This window comes from Haliotis cracherodii, unplaced genomic scaffold (genome assembly GCF_022045235.1).
Source record: "Haliotis cracherodii isolate W230 unplaced genomic scaffold, xgHalCrac1.p SCAF_7, whole genome shotgun sequence".
In the NCBI taxonomy this organism is placed as follows: Eukaryota; Metazoa; Mollusca; class Gastropoda; order Lepetellida; family Haliotidae; genus Haliotis; species Haliotis cracherodii.
The window spans coordinates 47,966,882-47,990,682 of NW_027266330.1; the positions used below are offsets into that span (position 1 = coordinate 47,966,882).

The 23,801-nt window shown below is 42.6% G+C and overlaps 1 protein-coding gene across 4 annotated transcripts in view; it reads left to right on the top strand.

The window, feature by feature from the left end:
* Positions 1-23,801, top strand: part of LOC139447236 (uncharacterized) — a 46,892-nt gene that overhangs the window by 7,357 nt on the left and 15,734 nt on the right. The window contains exons 1-3 of one of the 4 annotated variants that reach the window (XM_071228496.1): positions 8,732-8,812; positions 9,150-9,404; positions 20,047-20,763. In XM_071228496.1, coding sequence (XP_071084597.1) covers positions 20,144-20,763 — 620 coding nt within the window. In that variant the 5' untranslated portion in view covers positions 8,732-8,812; positions 9,150-9,404; positions 20,047-20,143. Of the gene's footprint in view, positions 1-5,565; positions 5,842-8,731; positions 8,813-9,149; positions 9,405-9,541; positions 9,636-20,046; positions 20,764-23,801 lie in introns of those variants that run through there. The other 3 variants (XM_071228493.1, XM_071228495.1, XM_071228494.1) reach the window with 3 other exon arrangements.

A 23,801-nucleotide genomic window follows, 5' to 3' on the forward strand; every position in this document is an offset into this window, starting at 1 on the left:
TTTCATCATGGTGATGTACAGCGTTGTCTGTTTTCATTATGCACAGCCCGAGTATGTGTTCCGCCACTCTGTCGCCTCTGTACTTAGTTAATCAGCCATGAAACTCACGATTGCCATCTTGGAATCAGCAGATGAGTACCTGCCCGCGGCCGCATCTATCCTCCTTTTCTTATCGCTGTTATCAGAGAATATGTGCACGGGGTTGCAAGAGCTACCTCATTTGTCAGATAGCTAACCTGATCCAAATAGCGGCGTATCGCAGCAGTTACGCCTGTATTGATGGCTACCGTTTTTTGCTTTGTTTCGCGTTAAGTGAATATGTCGGTTAACTTATCAAGCACCGCAGTAAAATTGATGTGAACATATTTTTTTTAAAGGCGACTGTGCCTGCCGTAAGAGGCGACTAACGGGATCGGGTGGTCAGGCTCGCTGACTTGTCATCGAATCTCAGTTGTGTTGATCGATGCTGGTGATACCAATCACTGGATTGTCTGGTCCAGACTCGATTATTTACAGACTGCCGTCATATAGCTGGAATATTGCTGAATGCGGCGTTACACAAGCAAAGAAAGATAAGAAATCTTGCTCCATGCAATGGCGTTTTTGTCAGGTACATGGGTATAAGACAACTGGCATGCATGTGTTTGAAGACCTGTCTCACGCACCCCTCTTTGGGGCTGAGGTTGGCTCAATGGTTCCCAGAGAATGTGTACGTACTCTAACAAGTGTCTAGATGTATGTTGAGTTGGCATTAGATAGCGTTCAGTGTGTATCTGTTTGGGACCTTTAAGCTTATATGATCCCATACAGGAGTTAAGAGGGTCGTTATCGATTTGTGAACCGGGAGCTCTATCTCTCTATACAGGGCATAGGCCGGCGACCCTATCTGGACGGTCATTAATAAAATTTAGCAAGTTTAGGAATGCGTTCTGAAAAAAAATACACACTTATCTTGGAACTTGATAAAATCGAGTGATAACTATTGGTTATCATTCCGTAGAAATCTCATGATATTTAAGCATTTTAATGTCCCCGTGAACATTGTGAAGGTCATGAAAAAAACTAACAATGGTGAAGGTCGCATACAAGTAGACATTTATTTGGGGGATGGTGATCTTTTCTGTACAGGCACAGCTAACCCATCTCTGTTGAAGAAGATAGATACTGTCCCAGGTTTGTACGTTTGTAAACAGTTGTCCTGTTCCCGGAAACTTAAGGAGGCCTTAGTTGAATTTAAATCTCCAGTTTGACTTTTATTGCGATTAATCTTGAAAGGGGTCAGGAGTCAAGTCATGATTGCTTAGTGGGTAATGGGGCGTTCTTGATATGAACGATGGGCCTGGAGACGAAGATATGGGGAGAAGTAACAATGACGTCAAAGTATGGGTGAGTCCCAGTTATTTGACGCCGCACTCATCAATATTCCAGCTATATGACGGCGGTCTGTAGATAATCGAGTCCGGACAAGGCAATCCACTGATTGATATCATGAACATCGATTCACGTAAGTGGGATACGATGACATGCCTCAACCAAGTCAGCAAGCCTGACCACCCGATCCCGTTAGTCATTTCTTACGACAAGCATGGTCGCCTCATGGTCGCCTCTTAGGATAAGCATGGGTTGCTGAAGACCTTTTCTACCCGGATCTTCACGGGTGGCGTTGATGTAATCGTAATAGTGTGGACTTGTGTGATGCGTGAAACAGCACCCTCTTACTCCATGTAAATTGATCAGGTCCATGGAGTGTTGTAAATTTTTTTGTTATACGGTACTGGAGTTGACTGCAGTGCCACTACGACCTCACCTCCAGAATATCACCTTCTAGGTGGCTGCTTCAGAGTGTCATCGAACCCTGAGTGTGAGCGAGTTACAATTTACCGCGCATTGGCAGTATTGCAGTCATTTGACCAATGATCACACTGCTAGCCCCACGAGTAACGGGACGACGTGAAATACTCTCATATTGTTCTTATTTTGCGGATCTGGGGTAAATACAACACAAACTATGGACAATCTGTCTTTGGCTTTAGTCATAAGACCAACGAATAGTTTCATAGTTCATGGCGTCTGAGGCTAGATTGTTTGGAGTGACCTTAACTCTATACGCATCAAAGGAATGTTCTCGTATAGGGCTAAAGAGTCATGGACTAAAGATTTGTATTATAACGGTGAAGGGCCAAATCCATGTACATATATCAGTGAGTACTTCACTTTGCGGCACGTGTCGAACTGTAGTCCTCGACACTTGAATTAGAATCACGAAATGACCCGTCAAGATCCGGGGTAGAATATATCTTCAGCAAACCCATGCTTTCCCTAAAGAGAAACAAGCATTTGAGGCGGTCAGGCTCGCTGACTTGGTTGATGCATGTCATCGTATCCCAATTGCGTGGATCGATTCTCATGATTTCAATCACTGGGTTGTCTGGTCCAGACTCGATTATTTACAGTTAAAGCTGGAATATTGCTGTGTGCGGCGTTAAACAACAAACAAACAAAGAATTACGAAATATCGCGATGTTTAATTCACGATGATTCTTTGATTCTGTTTCAAGTAGCGAGGACTAACTCAGTGCTATATTATGGAGGTTCCGGCAGTCGTACCTCGAACGGAGTGGAGCCGCACCTGGAGGTCTGTGAAAATGGTGCTCGTAATTCCCGTTCTTTGATACAGACTTGCAACATGTTATTGACTGGCGGAAATATAAGGGAAACGAGGTCCAGCTGTATGGATATCGTAACCCCAGTAGCCAAATAGCGTACGGCATGCGTGTGGGGAATTGCGTAATCTCTTAGGGTTACGTCTGACGTAAGTCAGCCCGAGAGAGTAGGACTAACGAAAGACTCGCCGATAGAGGGGACTCACTGTTGGCGTCTTGCCCCCATCCAACATGCATGTACAGTATGGTTAAGAAGAGAAATAAAGTTGGCGGGTACCATGGTCACTATTTATAAACGAAAACTGGAAACTTGACGCATAAACTATTTACTTAATGGCTTGAGAGCTCATGGATATACCGTCATGAGAGATTTTGCCGTTTGTTTTCATGCCGTGTAAATGTGTCCTTCGTATCGTAGTTTTACCACACCAGACCGCCTCCGTGATCTAGTGGTAGATATAAGATCATGACCGCCTCCGTGATTTAGTGGTAGATATAAGATCATGACCGCCTCCGTGATCTAGTGGTAGATATAAGATTATGACCGCCTCCGTCATCTAGTGGTAGATATAAGATTATTACCGCCTCCGTGATCTAGTGGTAGATATAAGATTATGACCGCCTCCGTCATCTAGTGGTAGATATAAGATTATGACCGCCTCCGTGATCTAGTGGTAGAGCGTCCGCCCGGAGATCCGGGGTTCGATTCGACGACCGCGTTACCCTTCCCAGGCAAAGGGACTGGTCAGCTCGGAGTCAGTATACTGTTTCTAAGTGGGGGTATTCGTGTTACAGGAGCGATCGGGTAGCCTAGTGGTTAAAGCGTTCGCTCGTCACGTCGAAGACCCGGTTCGATTCCCGACATGGGTACAATGTGTGAAGCCCATTTCTGGTGTCACCCGCCGTGATGTTGCTGGAATATTGCTAAAAGCGGTGTAAAACCATACTCACTCACTATTCATGTTCCACTGTGGCATGGTATCTCATTGTGCAAGCACTGTATAATCGGAATTAGTCCTAACGAGCACACACACACACACACACACAAACCTCTTACCACACGATTATCGGATCGTGATCTTTTAAATATAATTTTTATTCATGGCTATATTCATTATATTTCAACGTGTTCTCGTCGCTACATGGCTGAAATAATGCCGATGCGACGTTAAATTGTAACTCACGCAATCACGTATCGTGACCCAAGGTATGGCTAACGTTGCGCCCACACCAACGCGAATCGGTACAACCTAATATTGGGTATCATTGGAATGTGTTTGTAGAAACTAGCAGTTCACACGTAAATGAAGAGAGGAGGAGTGTTTAAGGACAGCAACGTGTTTTATTATTGCTGGCAGGACGAGGTCACGGTCCAGTTACTAATAACTGTGGCTAGAGTAAAGCAAACCAACCGAAATTACTGTCTATCCATTAAACAAAATAGCTCGCCGTTGTACTCACCTGACCAGAAATAGTCGTGGGCTTTATTTTTGGAGTGAGTGAAAGTAAGAGGGATGACAGACACCCGAGTGTGTGATGCCCAGAGAAGCTGGTATGGCGGGCGAGTCATTCCGCAGACTGGCAGGTCCGAATGAATCACCAAGATTAACGACACAGGTGCGAATACTCCCTACAGTGCATATTTTACACGCCGGTCCGTAATTAGACTGGGAACCGTCTGTATATAATGTACACGTGAGACAACCACAACTACCAAAGTTACGTTCGCGTGTCCTCCTACTTTCATGGTTTGTCAAATACGAGTTCGATTGTGAAATGAATGGCCAGGATTGGTAATATATTTCTTAAACACATATATTAGGAATACTAGTGGCCATGTATATACGACAATAGGCTTTTTGAAGATTGGCTGCATTGTTCTTTACGTTTGGAAACGTGAAAGGTCCTTTAATGTATTGATATGTCTAATTGCTGCCTATGCTGTCAAGCTATTTCGGTGCAACAAATCGTCCCCTTTTCACAAAGATCAATGAAAGAGATTTAGAATGTGTATTATTCAAATAGTTTTATATTCGAAGGACACGCCTATTGGTGACATCGCGGTTATGAACAGGTGTTTTTGTAAAGTCAAATTGTTGTATGAACACGTCTAATCTCAAAGTTTATAATAGCAAATATGTGAGTTTAGTTATTCAGCGAGACCCTGTGAGAATGCTAAGAATCACAATGCTCTGACGTACGTGTGTTGTTAGCTAAATGTTACAGCCGTCGCTTACTTCACCACACAGAGTACGGGATGGACGGGGCTCCGTTTGGGCGCTGGAGTCTTTGCGCTACATTCATGTTCTGGTTCAACGAACGGCCTAAGATCATTAGCTTGAAACACAACGGACAAACATTGCTGATAGAAATCCGTCGATAGGGTAAACGAGATCAACTATTCTGTCGTGACGATGTTTCACGATTATGTTACCAGTCTATGGATACTTAATCGCAGTGTTGCACGTGCATGAAGTGTAAGATGGAAGTTTGTTCCCCAGTTGAGCTTAAGGTACATAAGCTATTCTTAGTGCCCAAAAATTGTCAGAAGAGCCGACCAAACTGGGGATTGGATGGTTACCTACCCACAGCTGCATGTGTGTCATCTTACCCCTGTTACGTGGATCGTTGCTCACGCTGTCGACCACTGGTTCATGTTGTCCAAAGACATGTTGTAACAGGTTTCACCATTCACTCACTGAGTGTCATGTATCTTATAATCCTCACCTTCTTGACATTTCCACGATACCCAGAAAGACACTGAACCGACAGCGTTTAGGATCCCGGACAAATTACGATTCACTGGACTGTTCGCCAAAACGCAACTATATTTTACCTCCTATTGCCCCCACATGGTGAATTAAACATGTCCTCCTTCACGTGACCGTGACATCATTAGTTTGTATGTTGTTTTTTAACAACTCGTGAGTGAAGTTTGCCGCAAGTTGTTACAGCGTTGTGATTAGCTGGACTGGCGGGGGATTATCTGCGTTCAGGGATAGCGGCAGGAGTTACGTGCTGTGAAAACACTGCCTCCCCTCCCGGAGTGCTGGACGCAGAAAGTAGTGAGGGCGAGCGACAGTTAGACAACGACAGTTGTAGACCGTAGACACAAGGAATAGACTCCCTGGGTTACAAGGAGTGGCCATTCGGAATTCTGGGATCTTACACCGCACAGGTATGTTGGAAACATAACCTTTAGTGTGGATATTTTAAGTTTTATATGGTCTTGCCCATTCTCGTCTTGTCACTGCCGACTTAGAGACTACGAAGGGTGTGTGTTGAGACTTCAGGCGTATAACAGGTATGGGGATCGTAGTGTAATTCTTGCCATCTGATAAAATTGTCCCAAAAATATTTGGGGTTAAGGACAGCATATTTTTTCTCTCTGGTTCAACTTGCAATACATTCAGTAAATCAAGTCTATAGTTGTTTTATAGAGCTGAAAGGGAAGCACTGCTATACGGGCCTGCTGTCAATCCCAGTCGATAGACCTGTCTCAGTGGCATAATAACATCCTAAAATATTAATTACAAGATAAACAAAATGGGTTTTGAAAATTTGAATGGCGAGAATCCAGCTTGACTTCCAGTCTGCCCAAAGTCGTTTGATGAAGTTTGCGGTGTTATTTGTAAAATGCGCCGTGGCTCGCACGCCCCCGTCATTCCCAGTATATTGTTGTGTACACGTATGTGTCATTCAGGGATATTTCAGAATGGCTGTTCAGGTCGTGTCTTCAATGGATGACATATCCACTCATGTGTCACCTCGGCACGTCTGAACACGTGATACTATGTCTGTCCAGTACGTAATACGTTTTAAAATACACATGGATACTTATTGGCAGGGTATAGGTAACTGCGTCATGCCTGCCACGTCACAATGTACCTCGAATATACAGATGCATGGATGACATATGCATGCACGTACTTGTCACTATACATATACGTTTAATGGTGTACTAAGCTGTCGGCATCTGCAGTCCAAACCAGTAGGATGGTGACTTACGCACCATGGGGTATTAGCGGCTGTGTTATAAAGTGTGTGTTGGGTAGTGTAATCCATCGCTTCGTGATGCGGGTGCATTGGCTGCACGGTGTACGTCAAACGCTATTGAGGGAGTGCATATTAGGGCAATTGCCATGAAGTGACCCGAGGTACGACCTCATGCAGAAAGATTAAGCCAGTCTTTGCTCGCAGATCGTCCTGTGTGACGAGGCCCAGGTTGATTAAACATTAACTTTAACACCAGCATTAGAAGCTAGCGTTATAATCTCAAACATGATTCACGACGAAGGTAGACATTACGTCAAATTTAAAGTGTTCCTGTAAATTTGTTATCTTCAGAACACTCCTCCTCCCTTATCCAATGTATTATGAGATATACCTTCATTCTATTATGATAAACAGCATGGATACAGGCACTCCTAAACTTCGCTTGGAGTCAAGATTCGCGTGTTAACAACGCTAAAAATGACGTCTAAATTATTCTCATCTCGGTCCGGAGTAGCGAGCCATGTTTCACTCTGTGCTATTCATGTACAGAAGGGTTGTGATCGAGTGGCCACGATGACTGCCGACGGGACTCGTGGTCTAAGATGCTGTAACAACTGCGGGCTACCTGAGACCATCGTAAGAATCGAACCGTGCTTTACGCCGGTCACTGGTTCGTCTGCTCCAGACAGGGCTACGTTTTCCTGACAATGTTCTAATTTCACACCTGTGATTGAACAAGAGCGCGCTTTATTACGCGCATGTCACAACGACCTGCTTGTGGTCGAATCTGGACCAAGCAAACCAGTGGCTGATAACGTGAGCAACGACCTATACTGTGGTGGTATATGACAACACGCATTGGAACTGGTAGCACTTTGTTGCCACCGGTGTCACAACAATTCAGACAATCACAATGATAAGACGGGGGAAATGTCGGAGTATACAGTAACTGGAGTAGAGCAATGCGGTCGGCAGCTTGTAGCCGTTTGTGCACCGGAATCGGTGTGGCGGACCAACGCTTAAACTGAGTGAGTGAGTTGTGTTTAACGCCGCTTTTGACAGTATTCCAGTTATATCACGGCGTGTCAGCCTAATGTGGGAGGAAAGCCCGAAGTGATGCAGGTCTCAGACGTTTACCACTTCGGTGAAACCCACGAGCACGGGTATGGTGCTGACAAACCTAGAAACAATCCGGGCGAACCGGGATTCGAACCCCTGTCGTGCCCAAGGGACGCGAATCGCGGCGCCTTAGACGACTCGGCCACCCGTGCCCCCGTATTGAGCCTGAAGCTCTTGAACATGTTGGAGATACACACACGCATGCAAACAAATATATCGGTTATATTCATCCCATGTCAGTCTCGAATTCTAATGCAGTCAAGGATTATACCACTGAATTCATCATTGGTATATATATTTTTCGCAACGACTCTCGGTCGAGTTTTACACCGGCTGCTGAAGCTGTAACTTTGGATGTAGGACTTCTTGGACGAAGTATTGATGTAGCTGAAAAGGTTTTAGGACCTATTTACTTTCTCAAATTTGCCTTGATTTCAATCCACAGAAGGCAAAATATTACCTTTTAATTTCCACTATTTCAAGCCGTCACAACGTGTTTCCAGCTTTGTTGGACTTTTCTTCATGAGACCCTCCTCTCCAGCCTGCACTAGCCGCCGATGTTACCCGTTGGTGTCGCGTGTGTTTGATGACTGCATCTGTCAACGTGGTGCAAAATGTAATTATAGATGTTGCACATTGCTGCCGGAGGTGCACATGGCATGGGCGACCCTGTGCTGTATACACGGTGTAGAGATGTGAGGAGACGAGCTTGTTTATATACTCTGGAACACGTTTAGTTTGCATGTACTTTAACTTGTTTCAACTGGGCAGGAACCACTGTGAACTGTTACATTGTATGTAGCAGGGAGACACCTCGTTTAACGCTATGGGGACGGCAGGGAATCCGATATAAACACTGTTATATCTATACATTATATATACTTTATATTTGTGAGTGAGTTGGTTTTTTTTAACAGTATTCCAGTTTTATCACGGCGTGTCAGCTTAATGTGGGAGGAAAGCCCGAAGTGTTGCAGGTCTCGGATGTTTACCACTTTGGTGAAACCCACTAGCACGGGTATGGTGCTGACAAAGTACGTGATCTAGACTACAAGTCATAGGAATTTTATTTTTGTGGAAGCCTCGGTGGCTGAGTGGGTTAGATCGCTGAATTTATGTGCCAGCGATAAGGTGCCTCATTCTGGCAATAGGGGTTCGAATCCCGGAAGGGACTCCACACACAAAAAGTACGCGAATCTGTACTTGACTCAGAAAGTGTTATCCCAAATATGACATTTGTTACATTTGACCACTTTCTAAATTTCACTTTGTGTTCATGCACCGACCTTGTTTACATAATCAAGAAACGTGTTTCGTTGTGTCTTGATTCCCTGAACACGTTACACAACAGCTATAGTGTTTCTTATATAGGTTTGTTCAGCTGAGATGACTGACGTCACAGGACTAGAATATATTAGATGAACCGTCCCTGAACAAGAGAAGGCTGGATCGGATTGTTTCCATGCGTCTAGAGTCAGTAACGACGAGCGTGGTATATTAGTTACACATCACCTGTGCATCAGTAGTGTGTGCATGTCAGGGGCCATGGCGGCTAGGGTGTGTGTTCTGCGTCAATCTCGAACAGACCAGCATTGTCGCTGTATCAAGTAGTTATTGCCTTGACAGGTGAGTGTACGTAAACGACGTTGTTGTTTATAAACCGGACAGTGGCATCCAGCTGTGAATTCTAGTTGTACTCACTCGGTGTCGACCGGAAAACTGCATCTGAATGAATGACATGCTAGACTGGGTCCCTGACATTTATACCGAGTTACGCGCTTCGCTTCACTGAGTCAGGGGATATATGAGTGTGTGTGTTGATGAAACGCGACCACTTGTGTGTGGACAGGCTGTAAGGTAAGTCACAATAGACGTTTGGTCGTATTAAGGGACATTTCAGCATGCGGGGTAAAGATTGTAAATATGTTTTGTTTTAAGTGGACCTTGTGGACGAACGTTGCATGGTATAGTACCGCGAGTCAAAATGTCGTCTGCTAGATCTGTATTAGATTTGTACGTGTAGGGTGTTTCGTTTCTACAAACCGACTAATAACGTTTCACAAATGTTTCAAGTGGAATTATCTTAGAATGTTGCTTTTTTCAAATTGAAAAAAACCATCCAGAAATCACACTATCAGGGGATTATATTTCACACGTGAGCTTTAAATTCTGATACAATTTTGACACTTTTTTTACATGCACATATTATATAGGTGTGTCGCCGTCTAACAAGACATTACGTTTTGTTTCGACTGTATTAAAATCAATTACAATGTACATTTGCGTGTCCCTGAAGGGTCGAGTTTATCAACAGGATTATCTTATCCTTGGATCAGGGACACGGCCTAGTGTGTCACCATGTATGCGAATACCTCCACTCTTGTAGCGTGGATTACAGCAGGCTACAAGGATAACCTGACACTTAGCCGAGACGTTCGGGGCCTTAACCAGGTCGACAATAATCTATTACACTTATTTATACACGCCGTCACTTATACCCGAACAGATATATGTAGTTAACTCCTGATTCATGTGTGTAGAGCGGGTTTATTGCAGATTTGTGGCGAACATGCACTGTGGTTAACTAAATGTATGTGACACATCTAGTGACATGTTCGTTAACAATACCCCCTTTCTACTCGGGATGCAGAGCGAATCTTTAACTCATATATTAATGGTCCTGTGTAAGTAGATTTATCCGGCTGTATAGTACTGACTACACCCTGTCGCCCTGACATCGACGACGAATCTGTGATGTATTTTGACGTCGTATTTGGGGTCATCACACGTTTTTGGTTTTTTTCAAGTACACTTTTTTCGCAACTTTCATTTTTGAGAGGTATCGTGACTTTCAGAACCTAAGAGACATTGAAAAGCTACACAGATACATTTACACGTGTATACTGATGTACATGGATACGTGTGGAGTTTGTAGAATATTAGAACATAGTTTATTGTATCTAGCCTTTTTGGAATCACTGTGAGTTGAGAGTTGACTCTTTCCCTGCGAGGCAAATGTGGAGACTTACTTATTCGCCATGAGTGATACACACTTGCGATGAGATGGACTTTGTTCAGACCTTGATTGTTCCTGGTGTTTTATGACATAATATATTGTGTGCTCTATTTCATTCACCGGGTTTCATGTCAGTGCATGACATGTCATGTGCTTTAACAAACACAGACAGCTCCACCGGTCAAATGACTGCCTGCGTGCGTGCGTGCGTGCAACTCGTCACCGGTCAACACTGTCACATCTCCACCTCTGGGGCTCCGCTCCACGAAGCTATCGTACTAAGATGATCATAACTTCCATACATTGTATGACAACTTAACGGCCAATACGAAAATGCAGAACTGAGTTAGAATAGGTCTTCAGCAGCCCATGCTTGCCGAAAGAGGCGACTATGCTTGTGGTAAGAGGCGACTAACGGGATCGGGTGGTCAGGCTCGCTGACTTATACGATGCATATCATCGTATCCCAATTGCGTGGATCGATGTTCATGATGTCAATCACTGGATTGTCTGGTCCACACTCAATTATTTACACACCGCCGTCATACAGCTGGAATATTGCCGAGTGCAGCGTTAAACAACAAACAAAACGAAAATGCATGTACCGTTAAGACTACCTATAAGGAACCAAAATATTGAAACGCAATACAATACAGCTATTTTCTGAAACTGAATGAAACGACGGCTGGAAACTTTGTTGTTTGGTTTTTTTTCCGTCTATTGAGGATGGGTATGTAGAACATCAACTAAGTACGCTTTATATTTGTTTTTGAGTTCAGCTAAGACAAACCTTCGTGATGGATAAAAACGAATACGGCTTTATGTTTTATGTCGGTAACATGTACAATGTACATACCACATTTTTTTTTACCAGATTTGGATGACAAAAACTGATTCAAAAGTACGTTTTTAATTCAGTTATTAACATCTATCCTGAACAGGATAATGGGACTTCCAAGTTTCATTTGCAATTGTACGTGCATGTCTACACACAGATACAGTTTATTTACGGCAGTGTAATGAATCATTGTTGTTTTTTGTCAGCTGTATTTCAAATCATAAACCCCATCCACAAATGGTCATGAAAGCTGCTTGTATATTAGACTGCAATATCGTTTAAGTCTGGTGTATCAATATTTGACCCTGCACAAAGCCTTGCTATTTACACTGAGCATGTGAGCATTATGTAAATATATATACACTACCGGGTTCCTCTAAAAGGTTTTAGATAGTTCAATGACACATGTAAACCATAAATGGACACTTTTTGCTGTTCAGGTAAACAAATAGGTTGATTAAAAACGGCAATTTCAAAGGTGAAACGTGAGTTAAAAAGGTCAAATAATTACTTTTAAGCACTCAAAAATTCATTCTTAAAGCTTCTTTCATGTTCCTCCACGATCGTAGCTCCACGAAGATGTTTTGTCGTGGAACATTTTACTGAACATTATTTTGAAGTTTAGAAAAGATCTTCGCTTACAGGATAGTTTTTAATGTTACATTTGTATTAGAATGTGCGCCGTGGTTATCAAAGTAGTGTCAACGTGTGCCTTCAGGCAGTTCAACCATAATGACATTTGTCTTCAAGTTGCATTTTCAATATGTAGAAGAGGTATGTGCAATATTGACAGTCGTACTGTCTCAGGAGCCCATACGCCCAATACAATGTCGTCTGCTTTTCCCAACTTGATATTTGTGACTACCAAATGTTGTTGAATCTAACTGTCGCGTGCATTGTGTTTAGAGAAAAGTACGACAGTCTTATTTGACATGTTCACAGCGGTGTTTACACTCACGGCCTGACCGACATTCCGACAGATCTTCCCGATTGTCAATATCGAGCCTTCGGACGTTTTTGTCACTGTCATTATCTTCAAACGTAAAACACAGTTCTTTTTGTCAACTTTGTGTTTCGTCTGCTGCAAACGAAATAAGGGAATACAATTGTGGTTTCAACCCTGTGGAACGGGACACACGCAGAGCTCCAGATAAGCTCTTGGTGTTGTGGGTATTTTACCCATGCATTATAAAATCATTGGGTATCAGTAATTCTATCTGGGTATTCAAATTTCTGTTACCCACTAGTTTTACACATGTGGGTATTTAAGTTGAATATTTAAAAACACTATTCATCAGTCCCTGCAAACTGGTGTCGTGTGGGTTCGATAGGACTAAAAAATACCACGATACTTCCACAAGAAAGTGTGATGGCAAATGATCATGATGTAACTGTCATCGTGGAGTTTGGCAAGGTTGACGGAATGCCCGTTTATAATTTCAAAATAAGTTGCTGATTTGCTAATCGAATACGCAGGGTTACTTCACAATATTTTGATGATAGCACAAGTTTTATTTTTGTAGCGTATCTGTAATGTTCGTTGCGTATTTGATACGCTTGGATTTTGTTTTACTGCATATTTCTGATGCGTATTTTACGCAGATACGCAGCTTATTCGGAGCTCTGCACATGTCAGAATAGGTCTTCAGTACCTCACGCTTGTGTAGAGCTGACTATGTGGTTCAAATTGTCTATGTCCACTCACTGGTGTATCTGGTAAACACTTACTCAGTTGTGGTGTCCAATGTGCTGTAAATTCTGCAATCTTGCATCTCATTTGCAGTGGTATTTTTAGGAATACCAGCTTCCAACCAATCAATTTGGCATCAGATCAGAGACGATATCAGCTGAATGTTTTGCTTTGAAAGGCTCAACAATGATAAGAACACACATGAAAATGCCTGTCAGTCTGTCAATATATATCAGTGGTGTGCCCAACTTCCTACTTCCTTTGTCATGATCTTGTGTAATGCAGAACTATAGAGTTGGGTGGAATGTATAGGTTTGTTTGTTGTTGAAGGTCACACTAAGTACTATTCCAGTTATATGGCAGCGGTCTGGAAATAATCAAGATAAGATAGATAATTATTATTGCAGAAAGGTTCCATTACGGGACAGATGCAATTTTAAAAGACAAAACAATGTGATTCATACATACATATATACAGACATACATAATTTGCATGCCTGTAGACACAAAAAACAAATCAGTATTACATATTTGATGATATTATACATAAAATGTCAACGGTTGATTATGAAGGGGTATTTATTGTTTGAAATGATAGACATGGAAACAAATGCAGTTGATGTTGACGGTTTCATTATTTGACAGGATGTAGGGAAATAATTTGTCTTCATGACTGTGGACATTTACATTTTGTGTGGATAATTTTCCAAAGAGGATGTTTCATTCTTGAGTGTGTTTAATACAGTGAAGTAAGTAGTGTTTTTCGTCATCAATGGTTGAACATGTAGAGCAAAGCCTCTGATGTAGTGGGGTTGGTGGCTTTGTATGTCTTCCAAGTTCAATATTTAATTTATGGTTACTTAATCTTAGTTTAGAATCTTAGTCAAGTCTGGACCAGACAATCCAGTGATTGACATCACGAACATCAATCCTCGCAATTGGGATACGATGACATGCATCAACAAGGTCTGCAAGCCTGACCACCTCAAATGCTTGCTGCTTCTTAGGGAAAGCATGTGTTTGCTGAAGACCTATTCTTACCCGGATGTTCAGGGTAGAATTTATTGGTAGATTTGTCACAAATGTGTGACAAACTTCCTCATTCATAAGACACTGAGGTATGTTATATAACATTTGTCAGCACAAGTCCAGCTTAACCTAGCAGCCTGCATATTGTCTGTCTTTCTTGTCTTTTGATCTTTTAATCCAAATTTATGGACAATCCATTGATCATATGGGAATACAGATGACTTTCGCTTAAATAAGCTAGTTTATGTCTTCAAAAGGAGATTGTTTGTTTTTATTTTTTTTATTTTTTACTTTTATCTAAAACATCAAATAATGAATGATTAATTTTTGTGCCCTAAATGAACGTCTCTACAACCATCCCAGCCTCAATCTTTGAAGTTAATTGTTGGTTCAAGAAAACAAACTGTAAGGTCTGGCTAGTTTCAGTAGAGGTACGTTTGTTGGAAGACCTGTGTTTGACTATGTTCTGTCCAATGTTTAGCCCCTCGAGGGCAAAGATGTTCAGACCCAACTGAAGGGTCAGCCTGACTGCTTCAGGCTGCGCTGTGCAGCATCTGGAATCTGTTGAAGAAGCTGACAGTAGCTTATGCAGCCATGACATTCCCGGAATGGTAGCCCGTGCAGTGCAAGGCAAACACGTCTGTTTGATCAACATCACCAGGCACATATGGTTAAATTAAATATAATCAAACATTGGCTTTGTGATATGGTTGAGAATGTTTTAGACTCGGGGAAATTATTTGTTTCTTGGGTTTTGCCTAGCAACCATAATAAACAACAAATACAATTTGCCTGCAGTTATACATGGTGGTAATGAATATGGTGTAAAACACATAGATTTCTGATGTGGAAGTTAGGGAAGGCTAACTTTAAATAAAACATGATTTATGGTCAAAGTTAAATTCAGATGCTTTGTTTCTATGAAGGATAAAAAATGTCTAGATCATGACCCATTCACTTACTGACATAAATTATTCGAATTTTGTTTATTGTTTCATCGACATAAAACTATTTCAATGAATTTATTTTCGGAATAAATTGCTAACTCAGCATAAGTCCTATTTCCCTTAATCTTGTCACCTATGAAACAAACAATCTGTTCTGTGTGCTTGTGTGAAATAGTTCCTGAGTTAGGTAGGGAAATTAGGACAACAAATACTGCTAAACCAGGGGATAATGAGCTATGAATGTTTAATGTCCAGTAAACACAGGATAAAAGCCACCAAGTTGGCCTGAGATCAGTCCATCACTTCTGGTGATACACAAGTGGCAGATTCCAGGCAGCCTATGGTAACTACCCTGTCCACATAGTGACTGACCAGGATAGGGCCTGACAGGAGGCCTCCAGTGTGGGGCTGCTGTCAGGGTGATGCTGGCTGCTGTCAGGGTGATGCTGGCTGGTGTCAGGGGGAGGACTAGTCATGGTAGTGCAACAGGTATTACTGCTGCAATTAAGGTTCTTCTGAGAAGGAAAGTCAAGCCTTGAGTGGAGGTCATGCTGTTTTCCAGTAAGGTACATTGGAGTGTAAGGACCTGTTGAATTAGAGCTCTGTATTTGGCTTAATGTTTTTGGTGAGAGGTTGGATGTGTGTCCTTCAACAATATGTTTGCATGTCACATGTTTGTGATCAATGTTTAGGGAGGTCTTGATAAAAGAAAATATTCAACTTGTCAAAAGTGCTTCGGAGAGTGTGGAAGTGTCTGAGTGGGGCATTCATGTTAAACTGTGACATGGTATCTCAGTGAGCTAGCATATAAAGTCAGCATTAGTCCAGCCAAGTACAAGCACTTGCACACACGCAAGCATGTGCATGCACATTGCTAATAAGTGACATTACTAAATGTGAGTCTGAACACTGTGTCATCAGACCCGGGGGTGGGACATTCTACTGCCCTGGCATCTAGCAGTTCCCAGACTGGTAGAATTTATATTGTTGTTTATATTTTTTGTCCACTGACCAGTAAATAATTGCAAGTTTCACAATTTTAACTGATTAGAGGGCACAGGTGGCCCAGTCATCTGAGGCGCCGTGATTCGCTGTGCAGAGTTGCGTCCCTTGGGCATGCCAGAAACCTATGATTGTGGGTTCGAATCCCGCTTCGCCCCGATTATGTTTCTAGGTTTGTCAGCACCATACCCGTGCTCGTGGGTTTCACCGAAGTGGTAAACGTCTAAGACCTGCATTACTTGGGCTTTCCTCCCACATTAAGCTGACACGAATTGATATAACTGGAATACTGTTTTGTCTTCCTAGAAGTAAAAAAACGTTACTCTTTAACTGCATTGTCAGATAATTTACACAAGGTACCAGTCAAAGCAGTAACAATATTTTATTAAGATGGTGTCTTGCATAAGAATCTAGATAAGTAGTCATCATCTGCAGACAGGTAGGTTTTGACAGTTTTATGGCCTTGGGATAGGTGGACATAATCTTTTTCCACACCTTTGCCAACCATGTTGACCCTTGAACACACAGACTTAAAGGATTAGCCAACATGTGCAGATCGTTTCACAGCCTGATGATGCAACCTTGATGTTACTCAATACTGACCAGCTCAATCATAGCCGACATATTGCCAGTGACATTTGGTCACTTGGAGGTGGTTTGATTGATAGGCGGTATCTAAAACATGCAACATTAAGGCTATAGATGGATTAGGCATGGATCAGTGCACCCAACTGGTCTACATATGCTGGCGACAGAAAGGTTCAGGCTAGAGTAGAAGCCCATCTGGTGCAGGTAGGTTGTGCAGGGAGTTAGTGGATTATCCTCATCTATTACTGAAAGGTTCAGGCAGAGTAGCAGCACATCTGGTGCAGGGAGTTAGTGGATTATCCTCATCTATTACTGAAAGGTTCAGGCAGAGTAGCAGCACATCTGGTGCAGGGAGTTAGTGGATTATCCTCATCTTTAATTACTGAAAGGTTCAGGCAGAGTAGCAGCACATCTGGTGCAGGGAGTTAGTGGATTATCCTTGTCTGTTACTGAAAGGTTGGGGTTAGAGTAGAAGCACATTTGGTGCATGGAGTGAGGGGATTATCCTCATCTATTACTGAAAGGTTGGGGCTAGAGTAGAAGCACATCTGGTGCAGGGAGTTAGTGGATTATCATCGTCTATTACTGAAAGGTTGGGGCTAGAGTAGCAGCACATCTGGTGCAGGGAGTTAGTGGATTATCATCGTCTATTACTGAAAGGTTGGGGCTAGAGTAGCAGCACATCTGGTGCAGGGAGTTAGTGGATTATCCTTGTCTGTTACTGAAAGGTTGGGGTTAGAGTAGCAGCACATTTGGTGCATGGAGTGAGGGGATTATCCTCATCTATTACTGAAAGGTTGGGGCTAGAGTAGAAGCACATCTGGTGCAGGGAGTTAGTGGATTATCATCGTCTATTACTGAAAGGTTGGGGCTAGAGTAGCAGCACATCTGGTGCAGGGAGTTAGTGGATTATCATCGTCTATTACTGAAAGGTTGGGGCTAGAGTAGCAGCACATCTGGTGCAGGGAGTTAGTGGATTATCCTTGTCTGTTACTGAAAGGTTGGGGTTAGAGTAGAAGCACATCTGGTGCATGGAGTGAGGGGATTATCCTCATCTATTACTGAAAGGTTGGGGTTAGAGTAGAAGCACCTCTGCTAGGCCATGGTGTTGGTCAAGGCCTGATACGGCTCTGCTAGGTCATTGTCGTCCTTGGTTACCCAGTATATTTGTTCTCCAGTATTTCATGATGAAGACCCTGGACCCATAGCTTCACCACTTCAGCTGCTCCTATCTCAAACACCAAACCTACTTTTCTCTCACTCATGTATTTATTTGATTGAAAGGCAATTTTTCAGTGTTGTGGCATTGAAATTGGTGTCAAGAAAAACAAAGCTATGATAGTGAAAGGGTGCGGGGTATTTATCATAATGGAATGGAGACACAATACACTGGATAAACGAGGACGGTTTGATAAACAGTATACTCCATGAGAGATCCTGGCGCTCAGAAAATTGACAGCGGAGGGAGACTTTTTGTTCTAACTAGGGGACGCCTTTGAAGACTACTTACAGACCGGTTCAGAAGTTGGTCAGGGGTGGTTATTGGTGCATTATTGCCAGGTCTGTATGGCACTGTAGTGGCTGTACAGGGACGGCTGGATACAGCCCGAGAGAGGCAGGTTTCACAGTGATGGTTATTGGGGCATTATTGCCAGGTCTGTATGGCACTGTAGTGACTGTACAGGGACGGCTGGATACAGCCCGAGAGAGGCAGGTTTCACAGTGATGGTTATTGGTGCATTATTGCCAGGTCTGTATGGCACTGTTGTGACTGTACAGGGACGGCTGGATACAGCCCGAGAGAGGCAGGTTTCACAGTGATGGTTATTGGGGCATTATTGCCAGGTCTGTATGGCACTGTTGTGACTGTACAGGGACGGCTGGATACAGCCCGATAGAGGCAGGTTTCACAGTGATGGTTATTGGGGCATTATTGCCAGGTCTGTATGGCACTGTAGTGGCTGTACAGGGACGGCTGGATACAGCCCGAGAGAGGCAGGTTTCACAGTGATGGTTATTGGGGCATTATTGCCAGGTCTGTATGGCACTGTTGTGACTGTACAGGGACGGCTGGATACAGCCCGAGAGAGGCAGGTTTCACAGTGATGGTGAATGGCATAGGAGTGGGTATTGTTCCTTTGTGCATGAGAACATGTGTCTCCGAGTTGTCCCACACTCAGTGCAATGTGTGAATCATACCTGGTCGTCATCCATTATGTCTTGATAATAGAAAGCTCACATTTATGGAGTTGCCCTCAGGCATTTATTGCACTCAGAGTTTCGGGATTAACAGTGTGTGAGCAAGTTCAAATTAGTGTTAAGAGCACTTATACAGTTAAAGGCAAGTGAGTTAGGTCAAATTATATGTAGTTCCCAAGAGCTACTCTCATGGGCCACAACAACATCTCCATAACGCCAAGGGCACTTTCTCAAATGATGAAGGAAATTTGCCATTGCAGGTTATCCTCATGTGTTTTGTGTGGATGGATTAGCTGCAGTATTTGATAATGACCTGCAAGAAAGGCTTGTCTCGACTAATGTGAGCTATTAATTGAGTTGATGTAATCGCTGCTTCTAAGTAGCCGTGGTTAAGCCTAACTGTCATCCATGGGTAATTCGAAGTGAGGGCAACCTGCTACACAACCTTGGCCCAGCCATGTTTCTTGCGTCAAACCTTGTATTTGTTGATGTGTCTCGATACATATCCTAATAATAATCCTTAAACAGGTGTGTTTTCTGTTAAAAAAATATGATTTTATGGGATATATGAAATACAAAAACATCTTGGATGTTGTTTGGTTTGCCTCGTAGTTGAAGGGCTCCCTGGTTAGTTTGATCCCCTTGGATGTGTGTGTAGTTTCTACCATGATTGGGGGTGGTCGGGTAGCTTAGTGTTTAAATCATTTGCTTGACACGCCAAAGACCCAGTTCGATTCCCGACATGGGTACAATGTGTGATGCCCTTTTCTGGTGTCCCCCGCTGTGATATTGATGGAATATTGCTAAAAGCGGCGTAAAATCAAACTCACTCACTCTGCCATGATTGGGTTCTACTGCTCTGATACTGCTGGATTAATTATGAGCGGCATAACACTTGACTTCTCTGACCCCATTGTATTTTGTAACTGTTTTGAAAGTGAACTCATGTTATGTTGCAGGAAGTGACAATATTCATCCAACGTGGACCAGATATGAGAAGAAGTTTTCATTAATTCTACATCATAATTCCCTTGGATTCTGCAGTATTACCTCACCATGTCAGTGAACGGAGATTCAGAATATGTCCCCTCCCCCCGGCCTCACCCCCGTGTCCGCCCTGAGGCCATGAGCAATGCAGAAAGGAACCGGGGTGGGATAGAGAAGTGGTTTGACTATTCCGACAACATCAACAACTACAGCTCCCCACGCCCTGGTGTACGGAACGTATCGGCTGAAGCGCAGAAAATAGCTGACATCAACAAAGGTAGTATGAATAATATGATGCAGGGCTACCCTGATCCGCCAATCCAGCGACAGATTCACCCCCGGGGTGTCAGCGGGGAGGCAGCTGAAGTTGCGAACTCCAACAAAGGGGCAGAAATGAGGAGACTTATCGATAACTATGGCAACCTGGAGGTGTCTGACAGACCGGGGATGAAGGTGAAGGGCAGTGATGCTGAGGAGTATGCAGTCAGGAATAACGGCACCGTCAATAATGTGATGAACAATTACGGCAACCACCCCATGTCCCCCGCCCCACCCGCCAAATTGGGGCTAGGCGGTGAGGAGGTTGCTGTCAAACACAAGGGTGCTGGCATGGGTCCTCTGCTACGGATGGAGGAGAAGAGGTCACCAAAAGATATCAAGATCAGCAGTCTTCATCAGCAGTCTGAAGGGTGAGTCTTTACTTATGTTGGGAATCGATTTCTGTTTTACAAAACTGTTTTGGACACGAGCTTTGAAAGAGAATGTTTCTTTAGTTTATTCGATATGTCAATGTTTAGGAGAGTAAAAGAAATTTATGATTTCAACAATTATACTTTAAAGGGCAACCAGAAAAGTCATTTCTGCCATGGCAGTCATATCGAAAATCTTACATACTTACTGGGCAGTGTCTGCATGGATAGGGGAATAATATCCCTCCTTTTGATTGTCGGGGGGTCTGACTTATCCTTGATAAAAAGCCCTAGCTTCATTTTTCTAACAACTGGACCATCGTTTGGACAGATCATGGATCACTTGACCTATATATACCATCTGAAGTTCTGGAATTTTGGAAGGATTTGTTCGTTATAACAATTTTAAACAACATCCAACACATCATGTCTGTGATGCTGGATTGCGTCACTGACTCACTTTGAGATTGGCTCAGACAGCTTCAGGTGAGCTACAGTGCCACAGTATTTTTCTTTCTCATCTCGTCTCCCCTTGACATGCACAATATTGTTTGGTGAGGTGGGTAGTGTTCTACTAGTACATGGTTTCCTCAGTGAAACTGACCCACCTGCACAGGACTCCACTCCACAGAAGATGCACAGCCTTACAGGACACCACAGATTTGTGAAGGAGATATCACCTTCGTTACCTGCACTAGTTCAGGTGTACGATTGCAGGTGTAATGCTCTTTGAATACTTCCCTGGAGGAAAACATTACCCTTATAACAATTTACTTGTAATATTATTAGACGTGTTTGTAAGTATATGCAATTTTAGCCAATACTTTAAGTAATAATGTTGATATAACCAATTCTCATGTGGATATATATGCAAACCTTAGGAGCAATTAGGTTTAGGAAATAGTCACTGACAGTGACAAGAAGTTGTATTAAGACTGTTATTTTATTTAGCTATCAACACTTTCAATACTCTACAACTGTGTGACATATATAATGCATTCTTCATACTGAGCATTTGTCAGATCTGAATACCGTATACAAGAAACGTGGTCACTAAGATCACAAATGTCACGCACCAGGACAACATATATCCAAGAACACAAGAGGAATAGTCTTTATTGTAATGTGTGTTTGTCACAACAAAGTGTACAGCTGCTCTGGCAATCAATCTATTTGACAAGAATTGACAAGAGTCAATCTATTTGACAGAAGCTGACAGTGTTGGTAGTTCCCCTTGGGTCTGGTCTAAGCAGCCTTGGTAGGCACTAGTCTTGTAATAATGTGCCTGTCGCTATAGGCAAGGTCTGGTCATCCATCAAACTACATCATAAGATCACATAAATATTATATAGTGAGGCAAGCCCTTGTGAATTAATAGCTTAATCTTGATTAATGCCTCTTAACCCCTTTAAGCTTGTAAAGTCCTCCCACATAGTATAGAACAAGCTCAGAGCAGTCATGGGTCATAAGTCACAAACACTCCATATTGGTTTATGATAATTCCTACTAGCCTAGTAACACTAGCATATATTTAGCTGTGTTCAAAGAGTAATAGCTTGATCATTAAATCACCACTAACCTCTTTGAAGCAGTATATATATATATAATATATTCAGTTTGACAGATAAATCATATTTCAACATTTCATTCGAAACAATCTTTTTCTATTAAATCTAGTGCAAAAGGTGTATATTTTGCATGTAAGATTTGCATAATGACAAACTGTAGCTATGACAATGACAATCCCTGGCCAGAACATGCAATGATTCATCCTCTCTTCATGTGATGGAGATGTCTAGACTAACAGCCTGTGTTGTAATGTTACATCGTGCTGCCTGCTGGACCATCCTGATGGGGGGTCCACAGGGTGACCTGCTGGGCCTTTGTTCTTTACCTCAGTGAGGGCAGTTTCCCTGCTGCACATCATGGACCCTGCAGCTATATAGAAGAAGGCTGCTAATGTGCATGGCATGCTGTCTCAGTGTAATATTTGACCTGGCAGTAGATCTCCATATACAAACTTACAAACAATGTTCTGGTAAAACCTTCAAATTTGAGCAGGGCATGGCTGATTACACAAGATGAATGTTTTAGGAATGCGGTGATGCATGGAGATAACATATTGATGTTGACTGCATGAATGTCCTAAAATACAGGACAATACATGAATTATTTCTCACTTGCATTCACTCACTTTGAAACTCCACTTCCAGTGTGTCATTATATGACCTGATGGAGATGGTTACCTTCTGTCAGCTGAAATAGTGAAATGAGTTTGTTTGAAACCTCTCGTTGTATCTGTCAGGGTTCTACAGGACACACAAATGTGCATCCAGTTCACACAAATGTGCATCCAGTTCACACAAATGTGCATCCAGTTCACACAAATGTGCATCCAGTTCACGCAAATGTGCATCCAGTTCACACAAATGTTGAGAATAGATGCAGAAAAAGAATATACTGCATATTTAGGGAGTAGGGACATACAATAATATTCATTGTACCAGTAGCGCATCAAGAGCAGTGATGGGTGTCTGTCATTTCATCCATCAATCATGTCCACTGTCCACATGGTCATTGATTCATTCCAAGAAACATTTTATAGCAGCAGCAGCCATCTTTGATGAAATAATGACAAACAATACTTTACCAGAATACTGTATTTGACGTACTAAGTGCCCAGGGCGCTCTCAAAACCATAAATAGGGGTCTCTTATTACAATATTAGTTTGGTGACATAATTATTTGGTTGAAAGATTGTTAATTTCGTGCATGGACCCTTGATATGAGTAATTGAGGTCCTCTGGACCCCCACTTTTGTCAGTCAAGGTAAAGCCCTGATCTGTACTTACTTCTACAATGTCACGTAAAGTGCTTGTTGGTTTTGAAAGTCGAGCTCATGATAATGGAACCCTTCTGACAGTACAGATGTAGCAACTAATGGCATAGTCTTATATATGTGGTACACTAAAGGTGCAGTACAGTCTCTCCTGTTCCTAGTGCTGGAGACTGAGCTTGTCAACACTGAACATAGGTTT